Source organism: Monosiga brevicollis, genomic scaffold (assembly GCF_000002865.3).
Source record: "Monosiga brevicollis MX1 MONBRscaffold_47 genomic scaffold, whole genome shotgun sequence".
NCBI classification, from domain to species: Eukaryota; class Choanoflagellata; order Craspedida; family Salpingoecidae; genus Monosiga; species Monosiga brevicollis.
Genome location: NW_001865084.1, coordinates 36,811 through 56,923, shown reverse-complemented (window position 1 = coordinate 56,923; position 20,113 = coordinate 36,811). Strand labels below are relative to the sequence as shown.

At 56.6% G+C, this 20,113-nt stretch overlaps 4 protein-coding genes across 4 annotated transcripts in view; 2 read left to right on the top strand and 2 right to left on the bottom strand.

The window, feature by feature from the left end:
- MONBRDRAFT_12854 (uncharacterized protein) overlaps positions 1–5,897 on the top strand; it is a gene marked incomplete at both ends in the record, with an annotated part of 6,456 nt that extends 559 nt beyond the window's left edge. The window contains 5 exons of the mRNA XM_001750748.1: positions 6–1,388; positions 1,487–2,679; positions 2,821–4,984; positions 5,161–5,291; positions 5,382–5,897. Of these exons, the coding sequence (XP_001750800.1) occupies positions 6–1,388; positions 1,487–2,679; positions 2,821–4,984; positions 5,161–5,291; positions 5,382–5,897 (5,387 nt within the window). The remainder of the gene's footprint in view (positions 1–5; positions 1,389–1,486; positions 2,680–2,820; positions 4,985–5,160; positions 5,292–5,381) is intronic.
- Positions 5,898–6,127: 230 nt separating this feature from the next.
- Positions 6,128–16,103, bottom strand: MONBRDRAFT_34714 (uncharacterized protein; the record flags this gene model as incomplete). The annotated part of the gene is made up of 14 exons (XM_001750724.1): positions 6,128–6,883; positions 6,968–7,326; positions 7,446–7,538; positions 9,074–13,154; positions 13,277–13,367; positions 13,510–13,611; positions 13,755–13,833; positions 13,933–14,099; positions 14,247–14,321; positions 14,423–14,506; positions 14,712–14,778; positions 14,875–14,928; positions 15,349–15,681; positions 15,832–16,103. The coding sequence occupies 14 exons, from the start codon at positions 16,101–16,103 to the stop codon at positions 6,222–6,224; spliced, it is 6,519 nt and encodes a 2,172-aa protein (XP_001750776.1). The 3' UTR covers positions 6,128–6,221.
- Positions 16,104–17,073: 970 nt separating this feature from the next.
- MONBRDRAFT_34713 (uncharacterized protein) lies at positions 17,074–17,736 on the bottom strand (the record flags this gene model as incomplete). The annotated part of the gene is made up of 1 exon (XM_001750723.1): positions 17,074–17,736. One exon carries the CDS (start codon positions 17,734–17,736, stop codon positions 17,308–17,310), a length of 429 nt encoding a protein of 142 aa, XP_001750775.1. The 3' UTR covers positions 17,074–17,307.
- Positions 17,737–18,030: 294 nt separating this feature from the next.
- MONBRDRAFT_30281 (uncharacterized protein) lies at positions 18,031–19,169 on the top strand (the record flags this gene model as incomplete). The annotated part of the gene is made up of 6 exons (XM_001750747.1): positions 18,031–18,178; positions 18,268–18,310; positions 18,398–18,473; positions 18,572–18,706; positions 18,831–18,917; positions 19,035–19,169. 6 exons carry the CDS (start codon positions 18,031–18,033, stop codon positions 19,167–19,169), a joined length of 624 nt encoding a protein of 207 aa, XP_001750799.1.
- Positions 19,170–20,113: the final 944 nt, after the last annotated feature.

Here is a 20,113-nt window from a genome sequence, read left to right as displayed (position 1 = left end):
GAGAGCCCACTTTCTGGGTGCTGGGAGTGACGTCAAGGTTGGCATCCGGTTTGACCCCGCCCACTTGCCTGATCTGGGCACGCAGACAAACGGCCCCTCGACCACACAGACCCCTGCAAACTCACGGCCCTCCACTACGAGCACCCGGCACTCCCCCAATGGGGATGCCAACAAGGACAAGGCGGAGGACCCATCCGCTGCCAAGGCCATTCTTGTCATCTGGGAAGGAGACGCTGAAGTCGGCACCGTCACTCTTCAAGGCCTGGCACCAGACTTTCGACCCGAGCTTCCCAGCTCTGTGGAATTACCCCCAGTGGCCATCGAGCGTCGATGCTCGTGTGACATGAGCATTCGAAATCCAACCAGCCAAAAGTTGACCTGGCGCGTCCTCACACCCGATCCTTTCAAGGCACAGCCCGAATTTGGCGAGCTCGCACCCGGTGAAGCCGCAAACGTTACCGTCACTTGTGCGCCGACACTGGCCCGTCGATATCAGGGTGACTTGGTGGTCAAGTATGACGCCGTCAAGGCGCGCGGCGTGTTGCCCGTGCCCATTTCTTGTCTTGGTGTCCTGCCTCTCGTCACGCTCGAATCTGCCGACGACCTGACCAACCCTGTGGACCATCTCGTTGAACTTGACTTTGGCGAAATCCCACTGGGGGTCACTTCGACCAAAGAGGTCGTTCTTCGCAATCATGCGCCCGTGGAGGTGACTTACGACATTGAACACCACTTTCTCAATCAGAGCTGCCTGCACGTGGCCGGCAATACCGGTCGCATCCCCGCACGCGGTACTTTGGCTTTACGCCTGACCTTTGCGCCGCGACCCAACGTCACCGCCTGCCACGAAGAGTTTGCCATTCGCATTTGCGGCGGTGCACTCTTCAAGGTGGTCTGTCACGCCCACCGCCCCTCGTGCGCCCTGGTGGTCGATCAAGATGACCTCGACTTTGGCGTTTGCGTCCCCGGGGAATCGCGCACGCACAGCCTCAGCGTCTTCAACAATGGCACGCTTCCACTGACCTGTCTTCTCACTGAACCAGATGCTGGCCCCTTTCGTGCAACCCCTAGCAAGCTGGAAATTGCACCCCTCGCCAAGGCAGAAATCATCGTGACATTCGCCCCCACATCGCCCGCGCCCTACTTTCATCAGCTGCGCGTGGCCGCCTCGCAGGGGCCACCTGTCCTCGTGACCTGCCACGGTGCTGGTGCACCCGAGGCGCTCAATGCCGATGGTACCTTGCAGAAGGTTGCCATGCACCGTGCCCGTGACATTGGTCACCACAGCCCTCTCGCCCTGCAGGCTGCCATGCGTGAGGGCCACTTGTCCTTGGATGCCAGAACTGGCCAATGGCGACGCTTGTCCGATGATACCCGCGCTGGCCAAGGTAAATGTGCGAGTGACTTCAGCACGCTCTTGTTGTTTGCCATTTGCCGTTGTTGTTTTCCGGAACTCATGAACCCGGCCGTTGATTGACGCCTATAGCCGGTGCAACCCTTCTGCCCAACAACGCTGCTTCCGCTGCCGCAACACGCGCGAGCGCCGTGGCCTCCCCGCTAGTGGGAGGACCCCCCACCAAACCAGGGGGACATCTCAGTTACCGCTCATTGGTTCAGCCCCTCTCCGTTCTGCCAGCCGTGGTCAACTTTGGGGCCGTGCCCTACGGATCCAAGAAGCAGGTCGCCGATATTGCACCCCGCCCGGTTCGCCTGATCAATACCACCCCCCACCGCATTCGCTGCGCTTGGCATGCCTTGCCACCCGTGGGCCCCGGACAGCCGTTTGCACTCGAACAGCCTGAGAGTCTGGTGGTGGAAGGACATGCAGAGGTTGAGCTGTTTGTCTCCTGCCGACCGCATGAGGGTGACCAAGTTTATCACACCTCCATTGTGGCCACGGCGTGCTACGAAGAGGCCTTTGACATGCGCCAAGTCACGGCTGAAGCTGATGGAGGCAAGGAAGGGACCAAAGAGCTGTGGACCCCGCCTTGGGAGCTTGAGTTGCTGCTCATGGCAACGACCCTTGCCCCTGGCACCCCAGAGCCGGTTGCAGCCGACACCGAGGAGGAGGTTGAGGACGATGAAGACGACGCTGAAGACCAAGAGGCTCAAGATGTGTCCCCCTTTGACTGCGAGCGTCTCGAATTTCCGCTGAGTCATGTCTCCGAGCGAAGCTGGGTGTCCGTGCCCGTGCGCAACCCTCATGATCTTTTGACCTTTGAGATCACATTTGATTATGATGTCAGTGCCAGTGCGCCCACGCTCGACCTCGAAGTTCTGCCAGCCAATCTGTCCTTGCCGCCCGGGGCCGAAGCGATGTTGTGCATCGGCGTGCGCCAAGCCACCGCAGGTCACTGGCAGCTTGACCTTCCCTTTAAAGTTACGGCACATTTGTTCATGGAGGGGGGCAATGGTGGAGCCGCGGTGACCGGTGTTTCTCACGAACACGGTGGCAACGATACTCGACTGCGTGCTTTGAGTCTCAGCGGCAGTTCACACGAGCCGTTGCTCATCACCAATGTCTCAACAGTCGTCCTTCCACCTACCATGCCAGAGTGCCGCGCCAGCAGTCGTCTAACGCTGCGCAATCTGTCGAGCGTCCCATCCCGGGCCACGGTCACAGTTCCTACGCTGCCCAGCGGGTCTCTTGTTGCAGAGCCTACAGAATTGCTACTTGAGGTAAGCCCATCAGCCGACAGGTGTGCACGACACGTGCCTTGAGGTGAATATATGGTATTTTTTTCTCTTGAGGGTTTGTCACTCGTTGATGTATGCTGCGTCCTGACCCACCTTGCTTCTGGAATCGCTTGTGCTCGGTAGGCCAATGAAGCTGCTGAGGTCGTCATCACATATCTGGGTGCTGAGCTCGGTCCCGTCACAGCCGATCTGGAGGTGACATACAACGCTGCGGTAGCCACGCGCGGGCCTCAAGCGCGGGACATGCAGCTCCGGGTTCCGCTTCGTGCATCTGTTGTTGAGCCTCGCCTCGAGATGGAAGGTTTGCAGCTCGAGCACGATTTTGGAAAACTTGCCTTGCACTTGCCCCACTTAGCACCATTGGTGCTGCGGAATCGGACACCCGCAACCGTGACAGCACGCATCGAGCACACGGGTGGCTCGGCAGTTCAACCCCTTGCAGAAATACTGACGTTGGCGCCTCATGGTGTGGCCCATTGCAACGTGCGTATCCACCCCACGCATGAGGGGGCAGATCACTTCGCTCTCACTGCACACGTTCTCGACGACGATGGCGATGAAGTGCGAATTTGCCACCTCCTCAACGCTCGATACCAGGGCGTTCGGCCCAAGCTGGCCATTACCGACGTTGCCGCAAATCAGTGCAGCTTGACTCGTCTATGGCGGCTTTTTGACGTGCCGGCTGTCAATGCTGCGCTCAATCCAGCTCCCAATCGTGTCCTACCGCGTTATGACAACTTTTGCTTGGACCTGGGCGCTGCACCGCATTTGGCGTCGGAGTCTATCGTTCAACTACGATTGACCAACACGTCTTCTTGCGCATGTTCCTGGTTTGTGGCCCTTCCCGACGACCTAGAATGGCAACCTGAGCTCTGGGCTGCACGAGACGACATCTCGGAGGAGGAGGCTCGCCGTGCGCAAATCCTACAGCTTGGCCTGTTTGCCGTCGCGCCAAAGCGCGGAACTCTGGCTCCCGCCAGCAGCGTTGTCCTTACGGTGCGCTACCAGCATGATCAAGTTGGAGAGCACAATCTGCCACTCCTGCTTCACAACGACCAGAGCGACTCGGATGTCGTCATGGAGCTCAAAGCTCAAACACTACCGAGTGGTCAGGGTCTACTGGCGATGGATAACACGGACCATGTTTTTGAACCAGTGCCTTTGGGCCAGCACCAGGCCCCGTTGCAACACTCGACTTTGTACAATCCTTCGGCTGCTGATGTTGAATTTTGGCTTGATCTAAGCGAACTTGATCAACTAAGGACACAGAACCACGGATTTGATGTATTCGAGTGCGGCCGCCCATCGGGTGTCGTCAGGGCTGGGGCAAGTTTTGCCATTCCCTGGCGCCTACGACCATTGCAGTCTCGGGCCTACAAGGTGTCCGTCCCAGTTCATTGTCTAGCTGGTGGCGTGGAGCATGTTGTACCGATGACTTTGACCTTGAGTGGCGTGGATCCTCGTGGTGGTGTTCTGGGGGGCGACCCGGGCGTGCCTCCGGCACATTCGGTACGGGAGAGCATTGCGACGATGGCATCTGACTTGGGCGCTTTTCACCGACCCTCAAATGATGATACAGCAGGTGACCTGGCACCTCAAGGGAAAGCGGGCATGAATGTTGGGATCAACGACGACGCCAGCACCGCTGGGGTCTATGAGGACGAGGAGGCGGACGAGGATGATGATGATGATGATGATGATGATGATGATGATGATGATGACGTTTATGCCGGGCACAAGATTTTGGCGACTGCACCAAAAACAACAAGTCTTGTCCTGCCCGAAGCCATGTTGCAGTTGAGCTTGGCACATTGGCGCTTGCCCGACGTGCCCGTGTACGCGGTGATGCGCGAGATTGTGTTTGTCAATAATGTGCACCCCACGGACGTGATGTCTTTTGAGTGGGACTTTGGCGCCTTTGCTCACCTGATGGAGGCCGAGCCGCGAACAGGCGAGGTCATGCCGGGTGAAAGCGTACCTTGCAAGTTGACGTTGACTGCACGCGATGGTGCTCGCTACTATACGTTTGATGTGCAATGCCATGCTTACAACTACACGCACGAGCAGCGGGTCGAGAGCATTGCTCAGCACAACGACATGGAGCGTACTCTGCGAGGGGAGCTGTTCGACTACACCGACACACTGCGCACGGGCAAAGGCCATGCTGGAGCATTGCGAACCACGCAGCGCGGCACGAGAATCGTGTCGGGTGGCGGCAATCGACGCGCCTCGAAGCCGCGGGTTGATATTCCAGCGGAGACGTTTCGAGGAACCATCGTCAAGCCCCGTACGTTCAGGCACTGGTCAAGAGAAGTGGACAAGAGGCAAAGTGGAAGGGCAGTCAGCGGTGATAGAATCATATGTTTAATACGTTCTCACGACTTTTTTTTTTTTTTTTTTTTTTTTTTTTTTTTTTTTTTTTTTTTTTTTTTTTCGGTGCGTTGTGTGGCTTTGTTTCTTCAGGACCAGGATCTGGCAAGATATCGGGGTTGCGCGAGAGCCGGCCCGTATCCGGCACCGTCAAGTTGCAACCTGTGACCGGCACGCGCGTGTTCAACCTGACTGATACTGACTTGCGAACGGGGCGCTATCATGTAAGGTGACGCTTGTGTTTTGTGGGACTGGCTGTGTCACGCGTGATACCAAGTGACTTCTTCGCTTTCAAATCGCTCGCTTTTGCTTAGGCGCTACCACCCATTGCAGTGGGTCCGGATGATGCGGACTTGGAGCCAGTGCCGCCACACGCGGAGGCGCATACCAGCTTCCTTACCGTCTCAGTGCGAGTCTACAATAGCCGTGACTTGCCCATGCATGTGTTGCAGCGTAGTTATGTGGATCGCAGCATGTTTTCGCCGCTGACCAATATGGAGTTTACCGAGTCTGTTCGGGACGATCAAGAGGTGGCTGCTGTTGGCACGCTATTGGACAATTTGCTGCGTGAGGTGCTGGCCGCTCCTGACACGCAGCACGCGATAGCTACACTGGGTTCAGAGCCGGCGCCGTACTACTATGGCCTTCGACTTGGTCTGCATGCCACCCAGTTGAGCGAGGGTCAGCAAGCCCACGCTACGGCGCAGCGGCAGCCGCGGGCACTTGGGTTAACAGAGTACATTTTGGACGAAACGTTGAGTAACATTGTTTTCGAGTTAGCGGAAGACGATGCGCTGGCTGAGGGTGCTGTGGCTGTTACTTGTGCGTGATGGGCGTCTCGTGAGCAGTGACTTTGATTTTGCACCCTTCTGCTGAGAGGCGGTGCAAAGAGGACGGCGTTGTATGTTTTAATTGAAAACAGTCACAGGCGCGCCTACGTTGTCTTGTTTTTAAAGTGTCCATCGCTGTGCGATGGGGGAGGGGGAGGGGTTCTTTTTTTGGTGGATCAATCAATACTGGGCTTGGGATAGGTCATCACGATGAGGGGGTCAATTAGATTGTAATGCGAGGAAAAAAGAATGATTTCAAAGGGTGTCTATACACTCCACGCTTGAAAGAATATGATGCGATAGTATTCCTAGCTTGCCTGGGGCCTAGTTGAACAAGGTAAAGTCCTCATCCAGCCACGCTGGAAGCATAAATGTATTCAGGTTGCTGAGCATGGGCGATGAAGCCGACGCGTCTGGCGTGTTGCTCTCATAGCTTGATCGAGAATTATGAAAGCTGGATGCTGGGTCAAACGGGGCTCCCGAGTAGAAAGGGGAAGCGCTTGCAGCGAACAAACTCTCCGCAAATGTCATAGGAGTGGATTGCAGGGTTGATGATGCCGATCCCTCCGGTGGAAGAGTGATAACTCGTTGTAGCTCGTCAAAAGCCATGGTCTCGCTCTGGGGGGCAGACGGACTCGCCAAAGGGGAACAAGCACTGGCAGCGAAGTTGACCGTGTTGGTTTGGCCTGTGACTGTAGGAGCCATGGTATGATTGAAGCCGGTTGCCGACGTCAATCGCTCCACAGGAAGAGTCCTGGCATGTTCCAGTTGCAGCACGTCAAGAACCTCGTCCTGCAAGCTGGGTGGCAGCGCCGGCACCGATTGCGACCAGGATGGCTGCTCCATTTTGCTGTTAAAAAAATGAGACAAGAGGTCATAAACGGCAGGCCTGAGCACCAAGGTCTCTGTCGCCATGTGATAAAAGCTTTGGAGGTCTTCAAGCATGCTTTGGCGGCCACCACTGGAGTCGATGACCTTCTGAATGTCTATGGCAAACAAACAAGGGAGAACGATTCGGGTAAGGATACTCGATGGTGTTGAGGATCGAGAACTCAAAGCTCGAGACGTACTCTTTTCGATGCGTTGCTTGCTGATCACGCGCCTGCTGCGGATGTGAAAGAGGGCTTTGCTTTTGAACTGGCGGTTTCTGTGTATGGCCACGAGTTGCAGAGGGTGTTTTAAGGGGCCGTTCGTATCGCGGCCCTTGAGTCCCTTGGCCATGTACAGTTTGACACTCTTGGCGAGCTGGCTGTAGCTGCTGCTTTCAAAGACGGTCTCGTTGCTTTCGCTGGAGACAGCGATGAAGCGAGCATTCTTGGGCCAGCGCTCGCAGTCCTGAAGATGAATGCTAAAGTAGCAGCCTTGTTTATGCTCGTAGCCGCTGTCTTTCAATTCCACCGTCAGCGTCTTGCCAGGGAAATGAAAGGTCCTGTGGTGCGAACAGGCATTGTATGGTGAGAAGGCCAATCCTGGGATGGCATCAGGATGCTGAGGCTAAAAGTAGCCATTTGAGAGGCATGGATATGGATTGGGGTTGACCAAGCTTACATGGGAATCGAGTCGATGCCGCCGCCATGTCGCGGCGTGCCGGCGGAGACAGGGCGCTGGTACACGGCCTCGGCGGGCATCACTGGTGAACGTCTGGTTGAACGTGGAGCGCGTGGCATGATGACCAGTATGTGGCGGGGTCGCGGCTGAGGCAGCTGTTGATGAGGCAGTTGTGCTCTTGAGAAGATCTTGTTCCTGAGCTGCTGGCAGTTGTTGGCTGGTTGATGCGACTTGGGAGAAGAAGAAAATGCACAGCTCGTGTTGTCGTCCAGAGAGTGTGTGTGTGAGTGAGTGAGTGAGTGAGTGAGTGAGTGAGGTGAGTGAAGGGAAAAGTGTGTACACTCGAGTACCATGCGAGCAGAGTCAAGCGTGGGCAGCAGGCGCGGGGGTGGATGGTATGACAAGGTCAAAGCTTGCCTTCATGTGTGTTTGTCTACTTGATGTGTGGAAAACTAACTGTCTGAAAATTTCCCATTCCCTTTCAGTCAAGCCTATGATACACTTATGGGGAATGTGGGATTGAACCCACGCGACACTTTGATTTTGTGGGCATTCAAACACTCGTAAGGGGCGGTCGGTGTGGAAGAGTGGTCAAGTGGAGAGCAACATCCACCACTTTACGCGATGACGTCAACCCACCAAAATGTCAGACAGTGACATTTTGGGGCTCGAAATTCACCGCGCCGGCTGCAACAAGCAAAGTGTACGAGTTTTTTTTTCTGACGATACCGCTGTGGTCACGATCAAGCCTCGGAGAGGAAGTGTCCCTGGTCGTAGCTGGTGTGGGCACCCCCCTTCTCCACCATACGAAGGTGCAGCATGGCAACCTGTATTTGGTCCATGCGTCTTCTCCCCCATACCCGGTAGGCTTGCATGTTTCTTCCACCCCTCCCTGCCCACCACCACCACACATGCCTTGCTGCTCTACTGGTATGGAGTCGCGGTATACCACCCCCCATCGCACCACATGTCGACGGCGTGCATAAGCAATGAGTAAGCTTGTGAATTTTACAGACGACGACCGCAACCACAGAGCACCAAACGCAATGATGTAGGAAGAAAAAGGTTGACAGACCACCCAGACCCAGCGCAACCCAACAAGTCGAGGAGGTTGTATGGCGTGCGTGTTCACAATCACCCATCATAGTGTATCAGTGTATTCAACCAAACAGCATACAAATATTAGATAAAGCCATCAATCAGTCTGCGGCGTCGACGCCGCAAAAAGAGCTTCTCAACGCCCATGCCTCTTATGCATAATAAGAAGGGGAGATGAGCAAATCCTGTAAAAAAAGTTGTTGATCCTCCGTTAACGAAGCCTTGATTTGGTGCCATGTATCCTGATGCGTGCGCCAAAACTCAGACAGCGTCTTGCGTGCTGTTCGCCTACACACCAGTCGACACATGAGAAACAAGCAGCGACAACGACCCCCACAGCTCCCGTGCCAAAAATACAAACGCCTTTCTCCTTTCTCCTTTTAGGGGCCCTCCCAAAAAAAATCTGCAACACTCGTGCCACCTTTCCTCCCGTCCCGTCCCGTCCCATCCCCTCTCCCACGCAAAAAAAAAAAAAAAAAAAACAAGCACAAAACACACGGCTAGCACATCTCACGCGGGCCCAAACGTACCCAACCGGATCGATCTCGCCCGCAAAGCGACCCACGGTCAGCAGCACCTCTGGCATCCAGGCGGGAAAGGTGTACGGGTACGCCAGAACCAGGCTTTGGAGGCCCAGAAGGGCCGAATGTTGATGATTCAAGTCAGAGGCAGTGCTGTCGGCGCCCGCACTAGCCGCTGCCGCCTTGCGACGCTTGTGCTTCTTGGGCTTGGGCAAGAGCTGTGTAAACGTCATGGCTTGATCCTCCACGCGCTCAATCAGCCCGCAGCGCACAGCTCCGCTCAGTGACACGGCTGCAGCCTCCCGTACCTCGACGTGCTCATCCGACAGCAGTGCCCGCAGCAGTTGCTCGATCGCCGCGTGATTTACCGAAAAGAGGTTCCGATACATGATCACCTGCACAAAGCGCAGCAGGCGGCGCCGGTAGTGCCAGTTGGCTGAAGCCCGGCCACACTCCTCCAGCAACATGTCCAGCACTGCGTTTACCGTACTCGCAGAGAGCTGTGTCTCTGATGCCAGTCGCAGGCTACGCTGAGACAGCTCAAACAGCTCTGGGTCATCCCGCGTCTCGGGTATGGCCAGCAGCAAGCGCACCACAGCAGGCAATATGTCGTTGAGCAGGCCCGCCTCCCGCAGGCCTGCATGTACAACACCCAACGTGGTCTTCAACGCTGCCGCGCCCTCATCTCGCAGCCCCACTGTCTCGGACGAAGACACAAAAGACTGCGCCGCCTCCACCAGGGCAAGCACGGTCGCCGCGACCAAGTCCGGTGCTGGGGTACCCGCCTCTTGCCCATTCATGCACGGCAGCGAATAACGCTTGGTGGCTCGACAGCACGACACGATGCTGAGAGCAATCTGTTCACGCACTAGCTTAAAGGGGTGCTCAAGCTGCTCCCGCAAGCGCTCCAGCGTCTCCGCACACAAAGCTTCGCCGCGCCAGCTGAGCTCAGCAATGGCTTGCTGCGCCATGACCAAGCGCGAGCAAATGGTCATGGAAGACAAGCCCGAATTCTGATCCACCTCAAAGCGCATGATCCAGTCCAGCATAGGAAACAAGCGCCGCGCATCTCGGTCATACATCGCATTGCGTGCAAAATGCACCCAAAACGAGACCGTCTCGTTGGACATGGCCGCCATCATCGTGTCCAACTTGGGCAACAGCCATTCGTAGGCACGCTGCACATCGGCATGCCGCCAGTGCTTGAGGCCACGTGCCAAACCTGCAAAGAGCTCAGCGGCACAGCGTTGATGGCTGCGCTTATCCGGTTGCGCCAACACCCGTGTCACCTGGGCATCCAGGCTCGTCAACACGGCCGGTCCGTGGTTACGGAAGAGGCCCTTGAAAATGTCTGCGATGCTATCCGTAAACGTACGGTACCCCGATGCCGAGTCGGCCTCGTGTGCTTCCATCAACAAAAACGTAAACCATCGCTCCAAGTGCTCGGGCTGATCCAGGAGCTGCTCGCGCACGGTGTGCGCGGCCAACCAGGTTGCGTCAGTCTCCATGCCCTCCGCCGCAGGGGGCGCATCGGCAAATATGGTACTCGGCGCCTCCGCTAGGGGACGGTAAAACTCAACCGTGGGCCGGTAGCCTGCCCAAGAAAAGTAATTTTTATCCATGAAAACGAGGTGATCATAGACCTCGGCACTGGCCATGGCCTCTTGCGCCACCTCCCGCGAATACATCAGCGCCTTGTTGTCCGGCCGCACCCCGGGAGTAAGGACGCACGGTTCGTCGGGCTTAGTCGTCGTTCCCGGGCGCAGCTCGCCGTCAGCAAAGTGATACGGCACGCGCTCAGCCGGCCGCTTTACCGATGCTAGGAGTAGGGCCATGGTTGAGGTCGCGTGCATGCGCAGGCGTTGGTGGGCGCTGGCGAGCGCTTGGACGAAGAAGTGACACACGGCCGGCGTCTGGGCCACGGGCATCAAGATGAGCAAGCCGAGTTTATCAGCAAGAATGAGCTCATATCGCCAGTGATGATCGTCCTGGCTCAGCCAGTTTGCGATAAAGTTGCTCAGGGCGCGTAGGCTGTCGTTCACCTTGGCCACCCAAGTCTGTGCCTCAACGCATGCAGCTTCAAACTCAGCCTCCTGGCCCGCCAGTTCAGGGGCCAGGGTGACTGCCCGCTGCCAGCAACTGTCGTCGAGGCGAGCGTAGCTGCGCATCCATATGTGGTTGTGCAGTTCATTGGAGAGCTGAGCCACCAGGTTCTGAATGGAGACGCGATCTACCGCACGAAGGCGCGTAATGCCGCGTAGCAACCGACGCAAGCGGCCCCAGTGCCGACAAATGTACTTGAGCATGGCGCGCGATTTGAGCAGATACAACGCCCCCTTGCGTGCACTGTGGTGTTCATCGTCATCGCGCAACGGTGCGTCGGGCTCCGGTCCGCTCGCCGTGCCCGCCTCAAGGCACTGCATGCTGGCCTCAAAAACATCTTGCTTGCACAAGGGAAGGGCCGCAAAGGTAGAATTGAGGCTGCTTTGAGCGGCCTTGCGAACTTCGGCGTAGTCAATCACGGACATCTCAAACAGCTCGCGCACAAGCTCGTCGCTCAGTGGTACATCGAGGTGCGCCGACCGGTTTGTGACAAGGCGGCGCATGTGGAGGAGGATGATGTAATTGATTGCTGTGGGGCGCGAGGTTAGGTTGCGGCGCACCACGGGGTGCGCGAGCGAGGTGCTGACAATGGCATGTTGAGCCCGCTGCAGCTTGCGATCGCGCATGCCTCGCGTGGTCAGGAAAAAGTATGTCGCGTGCACGGCAGCGCGCATGGCACGGGCATCATCAGAACGGTGCGTGCGAAGGTATTGGGAGACGTCCAAGAGAGCGCGGGCCACATCCGAGGCGCGCAGCGCCCACCCAGACCAACGGCTCACGTCATAAAAGCCAACCTCGAGCCAGGGGTGCGACTCCTCTACCCGCCGATGGGGTGTGTCTCCTTCACGTTTTGGAGCGGGACGCGCCTGGAATTCCATATCCATGATGGCCGGGCCCACCCGCACGACATCGCGTAGAATCAAAAGCGCACGGTAAAGCCGACGATGGCGGATGTGGTCAGCAATGCTTCCGCCCGCGCTGTCGGTGTCGTGAGTCAAAAGACCGTCTCGAAGGCAAGCCATTTCGGGCAGGACGATGCGATGCACGAGCCTATCAACGGCCGCCATCGTCTCGGCAGTGGGCTGGCTCCAGCTGACTTCCACTTCAGCGCAATCCACGGGCAAGGGGGTAGCACTGGGATTCACCAAGCAACTGGCAGCCCGCATGACGGCGACTGGGTCTTCCTGTACCCGTGCCCAAACGCTGGGTGGCACGGTACGTCGATCCATGATGCTTGGCGAGCTGAGCGCAAACAGGATGTGACGTAGCAGCTTGATGGCTACTTCGACCACGGGCTTGGAAGCAAGGCCTAAGCAAGCCTCCAAAACCTCCGTCAAGCGCTCCATGTAAGGTAGCAGGGCAACGCCCTGAAACTTGACGACGCGCGCAAGAAGATGCAGGTGCCACAGCAGATGGCTATCGGCATGTGTGTCGTCGACAATGCCAGTGTCATCCCATCGAGCCGCATCGGGGACGAGCTCGAGCACGCGATCGCAGCTGTACGGAACCATAAGCTGCAGCATCAGCTCAGGCTGTACCTGGGCCGCAGAGTGGCAAATGTGTGCCACGGCCTTGACGTTATCAAGTACGAGGTGGGACTGAACCCAGCGCACCACAAAACGCGAAGCCTGTTCGCTAATTTTCGGACTCATCTGCTGGAAAAGGAAGAAGCAAAACGAAATGACGCGGGCAGAGATGCCCCCTTCAATGTTGTACCGAGAGCCACTGGAGGCCACCTGGGTCTCGAGAAGAGCAAAGATTTGCTGGAGAACAGCCATGGTCCACTCCTCAAGCTCGGCCGTGGCAGAGAAGAACTCACGCTCTTCCTCGGTCACGTCGGCGGGAAAGGGACCCTGGCTGCAGTCCACGAGTACCAATCCATCGAGTATATTGCTCATAAAGTTGAGGGCGGCCGAGGATTTATAGGCATCGTTGAGATCGATGGCGGGCACAGCCATGCGCAGCAACGGAATCAAGTGCTGGCGACCTGAGGGACAAAAGCAAAAGAAAAAAGAAAAGAAAAAAAAATAGTGTCGGTGAGAAGGGTTAACCCCAAAACTGTGGGATATTAAAGCAGCTGCACCCGCAAGAGCTATAGCCGGCACCCACCGGCTGCATAGAGAGAGGGGGTGCACAGGGGACGAGCAACCATGCTCAACGAAGCCAGGGCGGCGATGGTGCCATGCGACTCTGTCAAGGACTGATCACGGCAGGCGCGCACGCGGGTCATCTCGTGAGGACAACAACCAGGCCAGAAGCGGCGACGGTTTGCACGAAAAAGGGAAGCACGCCGCGTGCGCACAGTCGTCACAACAACAGGCACCATACGCAAGCGCACGCACCTGCAGCATGGGGTAGACGCGCTCGAGCATGACATCCAGGAGTGCAGGCGGATAAATGTGCGCCAAGTTGCGCAGTGCTGGCATGATGCTCAATGTTACCCTCTGTGATCAAGCATGTTCATGGAGACGGTGAGGCAATGACCGAGTGCAGCTCGTGCAAGCACCTGCACGAGTCTAAAACCCTTGACCAGCCTTGTCCAAGAACCGGGGGCACAAAGCCACCGGGCACCCGCTTGTATACGTACCAGATTCTTGGCCAAGAGCAGCATCAGGACGGGCTCGCGCAAGAGTTCCACAAATTGCCGGCGCAGCTCAGGCGTCATCCTGGTACAGAGCATGCATGAGGCGGACAGTACCATGGTCCTAGTGCTAATGTCAACAGCATGACGGATGCGGAATGGTTTTGAATTGGCCAGCACATACCGGCGGTTGGGAGGGATGGTGCAGTCTTCGCACGTTTCCTCAAAGAGCCGTGCGCACATTTCTGAAGTCAGATGCTGCAGAAAGGAGGCAATGCTCATGGACCACGGCCCCGAGTTGGAGGGATGCAAGTAGCTCTCAAAAGCGCGCAACAGCCGACGCAGGTACTCCTACAATCAAGCCCACGAGTTGGCATTGAGGCAACAGCTCCCACAGAGGAAGTGCTAATGCTCCAAGGCAAACGAAAACGAAAAAAAGAGCGCGGCGCAAAACTGCCGAGGCGTCCGAGGCTATTGCACCCCAGCATTGCGACCAACCAGAGAGGGGGATTCGTTGTGAATGGTGTCCACAATGATGGATGCGATGCGCATTTCTGGCGAGCCAGAGGGCGCCTAAAAGCGATGCAATAGATGGGGACGTGCATGGTGAAACTGGAGGTACAGTCGAACGAATGGTAGGGCAGCAACTCAAATCTGAGGGCAACAAGGCGAACCAGAATATTGATGTGGGGTGGAAGATAGTTGGCCCTCGCACGCGCCTCGCTGCCCGTGACAGGAAGATTGAAGCTGTTCAGGATCTACAGATGAGAACAAACACGTTCATGGATGAGCGAGGTGAGACACGACCAGGGAGCTCTTTCTCTCTCTTTTACGATTACATGTTTGAAATGTAGTGTGCACCAAAAGAGCGGGCCAGCGGTGGGTTTGGAAGCAGCGGGGCACCTTGCTAAACAGCCACGGCCAATGCGGCTCGAGGTCAACTCGATGGCCGGCATGACTGACGGCCCGGCTCAGGAGGGACAAGAATATGGCATCCCAGGGTCTGTTGTCGCCACGCCACTGCCAGACCCTGCAGGGCACCACCGCATCGGGCCAGATGAGGACAGAAAATCCAATGAAGGGCCGGTCAATCAAAAGATGCGCAAGATATTGGCCAATGACGTACGTCATCATTGGTTCAAACCACTGAAGATAAAAGTCCGAGTCAGTCGCGCGGGACCTGTTCCGTGGTAAGCAAGCATGACCAGAGACGGTTGAGCAAACAACCAGCAAGAGTCAGGCCGAGCTCGCGGTGTTGGATCAGCAGAGCAAATCAAACGCACTCGCTGTCGGTGGGCAAGAGGAGAGCGAGAAAGGCCACGGCCTTGTACATGCTCTCGTCATTTGGGCAGAGCAAGGGCGCAAAATGAGCCCATATTTCTCGTGCGGCGGACGCCGGAAAGAAACGGCGACAACAGCGCAACAAGGAGGTCAAGATGGCGCCGTGCCTAGTGCGCAGCAACAATGGGTCAAAAATCGAGGTGAGGGGTCACGTGAAGCCAAGCCAGCATGGGAGTGCTGTTGGGGCACCAATGTAGCGCATGCGCGCACGGTGGGTGGTTGCGGCAGCGATTAGGCGAAAACAGATGGGCACACGCACTCGGTGGAGGCTGTGGCGGCAGCGCGAACTTTGGGAAAGTGATGCTTGATGACGAGGTCGACGAGGGGGCGCCAGGAAAGTTCAAGGTCTCGTGGCTTGAGGAGGGTTCGCTGGCCCACGATGGCCCGGAGTGAGCGGGCGATGCGGTGCTGCAAGGCAATGTCCAGGTCGGGCAGAATTAACAACGTCCATAGCAGCTGGACCAGGTCAATGGCCTCTTGTTTGGAGAAGGCACGGTCATAGATTTGCATGTAGCTGAGGGAGGGGGCGTGACGAGGAGCGAGGCAGCGGGCGCACCGACCGGGTCGGGTTTGACTCGGGTGAGAGTAAGCTCTGTGACACGAATAGTCAAAGTAACACGGCGTTCCCCTCCCACGGCATGTGTTTGTTAGCCACTGGTAAGGGAACATCAGACATTGTTCAGGAGCACGTGCTCAAGTGCGCAGGCCCAAGGCCACGCTTTCTGGCATAACGACCACTGACGTTTCTAAGCGGCGGCACCAGAAGCGAAGGCTAGGCTCTAGTCGGTGGTGTAGGACAACTTGGGCAAGGCCCCGCTGGATGTCATGCAGGGCCTGCTGGCGCTCCTCTTCACAGTTGCTGCTGTAGGCCAGATGGCGGAGGTAAGGGTTGATGGGGGAGACGGCTGCATCATAGGGATGAAAGTCGGCGGCCGTGTCTTCCAAGTCCTGTGGAAGGACCGTGGGTACGGGAGAGGCGCCTGGTCCCACTCCTGTAAGGTTATCGACGTCCATGTCGCAAACGCTGGTACCGCTGCCCGCGATGCGAAATGACGTGGCGGTTTGGGTTTCAAAGCAATTGGGGCTCGGGGACAAGCAGCAAGCGGGCGACTAAGGTCGCAGCAGGATGAGCCGAGTGTCTCAACAGACACGCTGCCGCTTCACCTAAGAGGAATATCGAAAAAAGAGCACGAGCAGGAAGCACCCAAATAGAAAAAAAAAGAAAGCAGGGGTCGGTGAGTATATATGCAGCAATGAGTGACATGATCGTTCTGCTTGTCAAGGTCTGACTGAACCTGTAGCTCTTGCTCAGCCGAGCCCATCCCCATCCAACACAGCTACCCTCACACGGCCAGTCCCTCTCTCTCTCCTGCCCTCTCGCTCTCTCTCTCCCATCCAGAGTTTGAGTAGCTTCAGCGGATGGCATGTGCAGTGTCCACTGCTGCGAGTCCTTCCGTCTTTCCGACTCTCTCTGCCTGTGAGTCTCTGGCTCGGGCTCTTTTGCTCATTCTCTGTCTGGCTATATGCCGGTGCTTCCTTGTAATGACAGCGCCCAGACAGGCCACTGCATTTCCAAACGCGCCTCCCTCTCACCGTCGCTGCCGTCGGTCGGTCGGTCGGTCGGTCGGTCAGTCAGTCGTCAGTCGTTGGTCGTCGACCTCATTGATGATGAATGCAGCTGAACACATTCTCTTCCCGTACCGATGGATTCTACTGTATCTCTGATTTTGAGCATGGTTCCATAGCCATCTCTGAACCAGGCTTATTTTACTTTGTATTTTCACCATGTCTGCGTTCACATCCATGCCTCTCTCTACCATCGTCTCCATCGAGCCGCTTCATCTCTGCCACGGTCCCCAACCTTGTCCCTCTCTCTCTGTGTGTACAAGTTCAGCTCCAAGTGTTGTGATCACACACACAGATGGGCTGTCAAAACTTTTGTCAGATTGTCAGATTGTCAGATGTATTTTGCGGTGCAAGTCGGCGGTTTCTCTCAATTTGTCTGCAAAAGCCAACTAAAGGTTTCGTTACAGTTCTACAACAAGTCTAATATGCTCGACATTAATGCAAAGAGTGCTCGTGTGCAGCTTTGGGCACGACGTGCGCGCTCTCACCCAGAGCCTCCTTGCTCGCACACACCAGCTCGGGCCGGGGGGCGGGGGGCTCGATCGATGCCGGCTTGCGATGGTTTTTCTTTGAAGGTTAGACACTGCTGCGTTCAGAGCGGAGGCAGCGTGGCTGCGAGATCCCGCGCCTCCGCCAATACCAGGGTCCAGTCTTTAGTGGCGAGGCAGTTGGGATCTGACACTGGCTCACCCTGAACGTCAGGACGCAGGTAGCAAATCGCTGAAACGAGCTCGTGGGTGTGCGCGAGGCGGGCTTGCACTTGCGCGCGTTGATAGAGCGGCACCTCCTCCCATGCATCAAAGCGCAGCAACTCGGCCGGCGTCACCTCCAGCAGACAGCCCTCAACACGACTCCCTGGTGAAACCGCCAGCATGAGGTAGCCCAAGTGCGGGTCCACCTGAACAGCAAAGTCCTCCAGCACGGCGCGCCGCATCTCCACCCTTCGACCCAATAGAATCTCCTGCAGCTCTGGTGCGCGCAGCGTGCCGTAGCTAAACACCCACAGCGTGGCACCGGCCATGCTCCCCCGTCCTGTCCCCGTGAGCCAGAGAGTCTGAAGCTATCAATACATTATCGTAGACGAATCCAAGGTAAATGTAGATTTGAATGTGCATGCAACGTTTTGACCAGTCGTAACTGATGCCATTTATGTAGCTACTTTTTGTCTGACAAAGTGAGCAAATCACACACACACACACACACACGCACACACACACACACACACACACACACACACACACACACACACACTTGCAGTCGAGTTGCGTCCAAGTGGTGGCTGGCTCAGGTGGCGGTCGAGGACACGTGCAGCAGGATGGCCGAGGCCTCTGCTACCGCAGCGGCAGCGCCGCAGGCGTCGGCAGAACCCATGACACACGCGGAAAAGAATATTCAGTTCAAACCTTGCAGGCCAGAGGATCAGCAGCGCGGCGAGCGCTGGCTCCAAAAGTCGCTCAAAGCTCGTAAGCGGTCCGCTACTCGGGGCTGCAAGCTGGCACGCTTGGCTGGTCTAGATCCGCTCACCCATCGGCTGTGTCCGGCCATATGACAGCCTTTGTCACCTTTATGCTGGATGCCCTCCGCACGGCTGGCTGGTATGTCCTGCATCTCGTGCTAATGAGCGCACCTGACGACGGCCGCTTTTCCGGCACGACTGGATTTTGATATTGCTGTGTGCGCAGCGAAAAGGATGTCTCTAAATACTTTGTACTCAACGAATGCGCCATGAGCGGAGCTTACGATGCCGAACGGGATGAGGTGGGTGTCCATACCACCTTGACCCGGCGCTACCAAAGGCAACCGACCCGCGGCTCGGATTCACTCGTGCTTGATTGATTGTGCGCAACCTCATGTAGATTGTTCTCTGTGCCAACAATATTTTTACTCCCGAGAACATGACGCGTGTGGTGACGCACGAGCTCATTCATGCGTTTGATGACTGTCGGGCCAAGGTGGACTTCCAGGACCCGCGCCACCTGGCCTGCACAGAGGTGGGTAGCTTTGCACGCCACCTCTGGCCGTCGCGCCGACACCGGGCCAACCGCGCAGCAGCTGTGCGCGCGGAGGCTTGCGCCCGCCTGCCTTGCTCACGACTGACTTGCTCTGGTTGAACAGATTCGTGCCGCCAGCTTGAGCGGTGACTGCTTCTTTGTGCAGGAAAATTTCAATCGGCTCAAGTTTGCCTGGAAGAAACAGCACCAGGTTTGTGACTGGTCCCCGCAACCATCGTTGCCTGCCCGTCAAGTCGCTGGCGCTCTCCTTATCAAGAGGCCTGGACTCTGTTTCATAAAACCTTGAATCCCTGCTCGGCTCTAACAGAATTGTGTCAAGCGACGCGCCTCCATGAGCGTGGCTATGGTGTTGGGCCTGAGCCGATCCGAGGCTGACGCCGTCATCGAGGATGTCTACGATGTATGCTTCAAGGACACGGCCCCATTCGAGCGCATTCCGTGAATCCGCTAGCATCATACCATCCGTCTCCTTTTTTAGCGCGTGCATGTGTGCCCCGCCTCTGTTCTCTTATTTTCACTCTTTTCCGGGGCAGAGTACGGCTCGCATGCATGCTAGCTAGCCAGTCGAGCCCACGACTGCTAATAAAATCAGACCAACCTCGTTTGCCCGACGTAACATAACGTGACCCATCCCCTCACCTGTAATTCAGACCTAATGTGCAAATGCCAATCCTGTTCATTCTGATGCTGCTGGCGTTGACACCCGCTGCCGTCAACATGTTTTGCGACCAATAGCCGGTCGCTTGGCCCCACCCGTGCGGTCAGACAAGATATTGTTTTTCTCGGCGAAAAAAGCCGAACATTGGAACTGTAGTTGTAAACAGATGTTGTCCGTGAGATACCAGCCCCTCGCCCTCGTCGCAGGCGTCACGTTGTCACACGTGTACGCAACGTGTTCAACTTCCTTACCGCAACAACCTGCCCTCAAGCATGGCAAGCTGGTCATGCTCAACGTCAAGGTTATTGCAACGTGACTGCAACCCTTGTTGACGTTTCCCCCTTGCAAGGCAACGCCACCCTTTCATCAACACAGCCTCCACCCTGCTTTCCCTTGTTTGAGAGTTGAGATTTGAACCCCCGGTCAGGCACTTTTTTTTGGGGCTCTCACCAAACAAGGTCTGTTCTCTTGTGGCGTTCCCTGTCTTGTGTGTCTGTGTCGTGCGCTGCCGTTTTGTGAGCCAACCTCGTTAGTTTGCCGTTGTTCAACGGTGAACTGCAGCGAGGCTTGTGTTGAAGTTGCCGTTCTTGGACGGTTGATGCTGGTTCTTCAATCTTGTCTCACTGCCCTTTTTTTTTTTTCCAAAACATAGATGCGGGCCAAGTGGAGGAAGAAGCGTATGCGCCGGTTGAAGCGTAAGCGCCGTAAAATGCGCGCTCGCAGCAAGT